A 6,877-nucleotide genomic window follows, 5' to 3' on the forward strand; every position below is an offset into this window, starting at 1 on the left:
TAAAACATAGATCGCGATCTGTAATCATTACTACAAAGGCTGGCGTAAAGGCCAGCTGGTACAGTCTAATTCGAATTTAGCATGCGCTGTATACTCCTACGGTTCACTCTAAATTTGAATTCATAACTATAACGACTAAATGGAAACGTTGCGCGCTTTTGTGGATGCCTCCGCGCGTATTTCAGTTAGGACAGAACAATCTCGTAGAAAATGTCCCACGATCGCGCTCTAGAATTCGGTTTGCCTAACTACATTGGGCCTCCTCTATTATCAGTCCCGGATCGTCCGCGGACTGCCCGAAACGCGGTCTGGCGCTCAATTTTTCCATGTATTCCTATTGGACTTTTGGTCCGAAGACAGTCCTCGGACTGTCCGCGGACGGTCCAGGACTGGTGAATCGAGGAAGCCCATTGTGTGTTGTATTGTCTCCCTGGCCGGGAATTAATGACAATGGGATTTAACCACGCGTTCTCTTTATTTGGCACCCGGTTCATGCGCGGAAGAAGGAAAAACAAAAAGAAGACGCGATGCCCCCTCAACTTGCAACAGGAGCCATCCGGTGGCTTGCCTTCGCGCTTCAACGTTAACCTGTAACGCGGAAGAAACAAAGGAAAACAAAAACTTGGAGGGCTTGCTTGCGAAAAACAGAGTCAAAAGTCTGCAACCGGGAATGTTGACCTGCAGCTTGCCGAGGCGAAACTTCACACAAACGCCGATCAACGCGGTCGACAGAGTGAATGAGTCTCTTGCTGCACGGTCGTTGTCGTTTGCGGGGAAAAAAAAAAAAAAAATGATAGGAGGGAGGTTGAGGGGGAAGAAAAGTCCGGTCTAGCGAGTGCGATCCGGGTGCACAGTGGCGGCGTCCGCCGCGGCGTCACTCTTCGTTGTCTTCGTCATCGTCATCACCTTTCTTCTGGTCGATGTCGTACTCCTTCAGCAGATCAGCGAACATCCCACGCTGTTTGTCCCTCGTGGCCTCGAAGATGTTCTCGTACTTGGCCTTGGCGAGGACCACGACGCTGCTCAAGTCCTCCGGCGACATGATCTTCTCCAGCTTCTCGTGCAGGCGTTCCAGTAGACGGGAAACCTGCACCTTGCGCAGACGATTGTAGTCCAAGTCCGCCAGCATGAGACGGTAGCTGCATTCATCCAAGATGCGGACCACGTGACGGGTGTTCTTGATGTCACGGCAGTCGACGCGGTAGGCCCGCGGCACGATGCGCATGGCGCGGCAGCGCATCAGGAAAGCCGCGTTGTTGGCGTACGAGGCGAGATCGAACATGGAGCGAAAGTAGCGATTCACCAGCTCCATGGGCCGGCGGCCGTAAGTCTTGCGAAGGTGCCGCTTCAGCGACGAGGGACTCACGTGCGGCGGCTGCTTGGCCGACGAGTCGTTCAGCTCCGTCTTGTCCAGCATGCTCGACTCGAGAGTGTCTCCGGCTCCCTTGGCGGACTCGTCCAGCATCGTAGTCGCTCCCGCTCTGCCAACCGAAGGGGGCGGTTCCAGAATTCCGAATGGCCCAGGCACGCCCCACGAGCGGCTCCTGCAGCGCCTGCCTCGCGGTATCACGACCCGTTTGGCGCGCTTTACCTCACGCCACAGAGCGCAACTGCCGCACCACGGTCGCCGACGAAGACGATGCGCGAGATTTTCAATGCGCGACAGCTTCAATGCGACGCACTTATCTTGAAGCGAACACTCGCACGATCGTGTCATCCTTTTTTTCGGGGCTACAGTATCAAATTTTTCGTTTTTTTGTTGTTGCATTACCATGCGGATGAAGTGTCCGCCGCACGTATTTAGGTAGCGGCCACTCGCCGTTTATTTTGTTCACTTGCTTTTTTACTGACACGCGTTTTTCTAGCTTTTCATTCATGAATCCTCCTTTGTTCTTTTGATTGATCTAAATAACGGTCACTCATAATATTCTTTTTACTATTTATGGCTTGTTGGCCTATCTCTTTCGAGGGTACGTACCAGTTCTCATAGGAAAGAATGCAATGCCCGAGATCACACATTTTTTACAGTATTACGGAATCTAACACACTCCTTTTTAACTTCTAGAACCGCTCCGGGGAGATTTTACCATCGCTCTTCATGGCGCCGCCTTTTGGGGCTTCGCTTTTCCATCGTAGCCTTAGTGAACCTGAGTGTAACTAGGGGGTTTCAATCGGGAGCTCATAGTTATGGAAAACGACGTAAGACAACGCTCATATTAATTCGAATACGCTGAAAACAATTACGTACCATTTGGCCCCTGAATCGTGTAAAGGCGTAAAGTTTAGTTGCACAGGCTACGTTAGGACTGCCTTCAATTGCAGCTCAATAAATGCCTTCATTTCTCGTTTCTTATTATTTCCTGGCTAAGGTGGCATGCTGCTGAGCCGAAGAAGGCGGGTTCTATCCTAGCAGCTGCAGCCGTTTTTGTGACGGCGGCGGAGAACGAAAACGCCCACGTGTCGAGATTTCGGCGCGCGTTACAAATACCAAGGTTGTTTATATTATTGCGTAGCCTTCCACTACGGCGCGCCTCATAGCTTCGGAGCATAAAAAACGCAGAAATTTTGAATTTTTTCCTTCGCATGTTGGAGTGCGCCCGCGTATCGTCGCGAATAAATTTGTAACGCTCTCCCTAATAATACACGCGTTAGGCCGTTTTCAATTATGTCTGGAGACATCGTTCATTTCAGTACCCTTTGCAGACAAATGCGTTTTGCAGCGCATTCGGCTAAAAATGGGAATCGTGGTTGTGGGAAGATGCCTAAGCACACAATCCAATACACACACTTTGAAACAAATTGCAGGATGCTTGGCTGCGTATGATTTCTCTATGCATGCAGAATTTTGCGAATCTGAGAAGTTTGTGAAGGTCTTCAGTCACAATTCTAAAATAATGTTCATCTCATGATGGACAATTGCGTAGTTGTGGACGACGATCCTCTTGACGCAGACGCGCGGTAATACTATAGCTCCCTGGTTCGTTTTATTTGTTTTTGTCATTGCGAAACGTTTGTCATTGAAACGAGACAAACAGACGTCTCTCGCGGTGTGTGGTCTTTACACGACCGAAGGATATATGCTTCGTATCTCGTAATATACCCGAAACGTAAGAAACTTCGACTTTTTCTTCCTCCGTGTTGTTATTACGTTGAAAACGGCACTGGCCGCGTTGGTGCGTCCAAGGCAATGGGCGACTCGAACGTATACGCAGCCCTGACGCGGATTTCGACTCGTTTACAGTAAAATTTATACAGTAAATGCACAATGGCGAAGTGAATCCATACCCCTTTCCGTCTTTCTGCGTCGTTATTATAAAAACTTTTAGCTCCATTATCAACTTCCCACTCTTCGCTGCATCAAACGCAGTAAAGAAGATACGTTTACTGAAAGGAAAAACGGACAAGTCGTCGTGAGATAGTCCCGCGGCAAGCTAATCTGCGTATAGGCGGATACCTGAGCCGTGATGAAGGCAGAGGACGATATGCGAATGTAGATAGTGTCCAGAATTCCACTTTACAACCCGGTTAGGACGGCCGACAGGCGTCAGAGAAGCGGTTGTTTTATATGCAGGCGAAGCTCACAGGCGAAGTGGTAAGAATATAACGTCACGTAAAGACGAGGACGTGAACTGTTGCACATACCACCATGCTCACCCATCTTGGAAGAAAACGACGCGCAAGGCTTGCACGCAGCAACGGCCGAACTCTCTGATGGCCGCCATGGTTCACCTTAAGGTTTGTGACGTTTGTCCTTGCGTCACGTAACACGTTTGGTGGCCAGAATTGTGCACTGCAGCGTAACAGAGACTCAAGTTGGCAGCACACAGCGAGGGGGACTGCATTTATTAAGCGGTGTGCCTAACTGGCGAGGTGAGGTAGAGCGAGGAGTGAAGGTGGCGGGCAATATGGCGACCGAAGCTCAGGAAGGCGATACCATGATGATGGTGATGATGATGATACTCCTTTGTGAAGGGCACATACCCGTTCAGGAGATCGGCCGCTGGCCAACACGCTTGTTCACCATCGTCTTCGGTGATCTACTTCAACAGCGCGTTCATTACAAGACATACATGTACCCGCATGCACAGCGGTTGGTTGGTTGGTTGGTTGCCTCATAGCATGGCCCATACCTACGTGGGGGATTGGCCAAGAAGCTTTGTACCTAATTAGGATGTGACCTATATTATTTTAGATCCCAAAATTTTAAAAAAGGAAATACAGAATAGAAACTATTTTTTTTATAATATTAAAGTAGATTCAGGAAGAAAAATTAAATAAGTGTGAACGCTTAGCTGGCTAGCAGGGAAACCGGCCTGTCGCCCCAACATGAGCGAAAGGCGGACACAACATCCCTGTGGCAAACTCCTAGGGCGGAAGCGCCTAGTGACAGGACCCCGAAAGTAGACACCGGAAGGTGGAGTCGCTTAAAAGTTGATGCACAGCGGATAGCGGACATCTTTTTCTTCGAAGAGTAGAGGCCTGGAGGGAACGTAGGTAGACACGTGACAATATTTAACTCTGAACTGCGACATCACAGACTGACGCCTTTTATCTCCCAGCGACCATTTTGGGGTCTCAAACCTTTATGTATAACCGGGGGAAGGGAACAACCTTCGTGGTCTGCGTTTGCACATCGGAAAGCAAGGGACGCCTTGTGCGAGTTACAAGCCTTAGCGTTTTCTGAACCTTCTCAGATTGAAGTCTTTTATGGTCGTTCAGTTGCGCATTCACTCGTGGAGGGTCATTTTTAAGAGCCGCCCTTGAAGGGATCGACCACCGCTGCTCATTACACGCACAGCCTGACGAAACAGAGGCTGTCAGAAAAAGAGGAGGGGGAAGGTAAAAAACAAGGTTTGGGTTCTACAATTGATAATATTAGACCCATCGCTCTCACGTCGAACTTAGTAAAACTGATTGAAAGAATTTTACTCACTCGTATAGAAAATATCCTGGAATCCCACAACATCTTAAGCCCCAAACAGATAGGTTTCAGGCCGGGCTGTTCAATTTGGTCTGCCCACATTGATTTGGAGAGCCGCATTCATTTGGCCCGCTCACGAAGAGAAGTGGCCGTCCTGGTCACCCTGGATGTTGCCAAGGCTTACGACAGCGTTGAGTACCAAATTCTTTCCAATTCGCTTAAGCGTCATCCTTTTCCGAAATACATCATTTCATGGATTATCAGTTTTCTGACCAATAGAAATTTTTTTTGTTCACAGCAAGGTCTGTCCTCCCCAGTATTCAGTCAAACCCGCGGTGTTCCTCAGGGCTCTGTTTTGTCTCCAGTGCTATTTAACGTTCTGATGAGCTCCATTCCAATACACCCTGACGTTCAGCTGTACGTTTACGCTGATGACATCGCTTTCTTTGCGTCAGCCAAAGACATTCACATATTGTACCAATGCCTTCAGACCTATCTATGCGCTCTAGAGGCTTGGCTAGATGGTCTATACTTGAACTTAAATGTGAACAAATGTGCTCTCCTTGTCTTTCCGGTGGGTGGCCCAGTCTCCATTTCTCTTAATTACCGCCAGCAAACCATTCCCCAGGTCAATTCTCTGAAATACCTAGGAATAATATACGAATACACTTTAAATTGGCGTCCGCACATTGAATATATTGCTTCTAAGGGTGCGCGGTCTGTTTCGCTATTGAGAAGCCTTAGCCACAAGAAATTTGGTATGCGCCGTGACACCTTATTAATGATTTACCGAATGTATGTACGACCAATGCTTGAATTTGGATGTGTGCTGTTCTCAGGAAGCGCACATTACAAACTTCGGCCGCTGGTAATGCTAGAACGGCAAGCTCTCAGACTATGTCTGGGTCTCCCACGTTACGTGCCAATAAACGTTTTATACATGGAAGCTCGAATTCCCACACTAGTCTCCCGCCTGCACGCCCTCACTGTTGGTGCATTCCTAAGAATAATGGCGTCGCCCATATCCAGACCGCAGACTGCCTTTGTAACATGGCCGTCGTTGTTTTTCAGCAGCACATGGCCCAGGTTCAAACGCCCACAAGTGATATTGGCACAATCCCTACTAGACCCGTTACGCGTGGCCCTATTATCTGTTACCGCACCTAATCGTCATGTCTCATCCTTAGATGTAGCTTTCGATGAAATTTTCCCCAGGAATGCTAAATTGCTCCCGTCAAATCTCTTATCCGGCATTTTGCAGGATCACCTTACAGGTTTTCCAGGTCACGTCATTATCGGCACTGACGCCTCCGTCCGTAATGAGAAGGCAGGCGTAGGGATTGTTTCTCCCTGTTTAGATTGGTCTTTTTCACTCCGCCTACCTGATTACACTAGCTCTTTTCATGCAGAATACTTGGCAATTATCTTAGCCCTTCGAAAGTTAGATTCTACTAAACAACATGTAATAGTAATCACCGACTCTCTCTCAGTTTGCACTGCTCTTTCGTCCCCAAATAGCTCTCCTCTACGTAGAGCCCTCAATTATTTATTGCCTACATCTCTACGAGAGCTGCGATTGGTGTGGGTGCCTGGACACGCTGGCATCTGGATTAACGAATCGGCAGATACGTTGGCGGGACTTGCACTGGACGGCCCAGTGGTGGAAATCATGCCGCACACACAGTTCCTCACCTCGGCACGTTTTCGCAGATTAGGCCTCCTAAAAAGCATGGCTGAAACTGCGTGCGTAGGTTCTGAGCTCGAGCACCTCCGGTTCTCCTGGAAGTGCCGGATTAGCCAATCACGCGAATGCGAAGTTAGCCTAACTAACTTTCGCTGTGGCGTACCAAATTTAAATTATTATTTGTACCGCTGTGATCTGGCCCCTTCACCCCTTTGTGTATTTTGCAATGAATTAGAGACTATAGAACATTTTCTCCTCCACTGCCGACGGTT

The 6,877-nt window shown here is 48.6% G+C and overlaps 1 protein-coding gene across 1 annotated transcript; it reads right to left on the reverse strand.

The window, feature by feature from the left end:
* Positions 1-456: 456 nt before the first annotated feature.
* Positions 457-1,661, reverse strand: LOC144178663 (uncharacterized). Its single transcript, XM_077706671.1, has one exon. It carries the CDS (start codon positions 1,463-1,465, stop codon positions 875-877), a length of 591 nt encoding a protein of 196 aa, XP_077562797.1. The 5' UTR covers positions 1,466-1,661; the 3' UTR covers positions 457-874.
* Positions 1,662-6,877: the final 5,216 nt, after the last annotated feature.

This window comes from Haemaphysalis longicornis, unplaced genomic scaffold, assembly GCF_048455015.1.
Source record: "Haemaphysalis longicornis isolate Haplotype H1 unplaced genomic scaffold, Haemaphysalis longicornis Haplotype H1 scaffold_4, whole genome shotgun sequence".
NCBI lineage: Eukaryota > Metazoa > Arthropoda > Arachnida > Ixodida > Ixodidae > Haemaphysalis > Haemaphysalis longicornis.

Excerpts from the sequence above, each read along its gene's own strand:
- LOC144178663 (XM_077706671.1), bottom strand. The coding sequence starts at position 1,465 with ATGCTGGACGAGTCCGCCAAGGGAGCCGGAGACACTCTCGAGTCGAGC.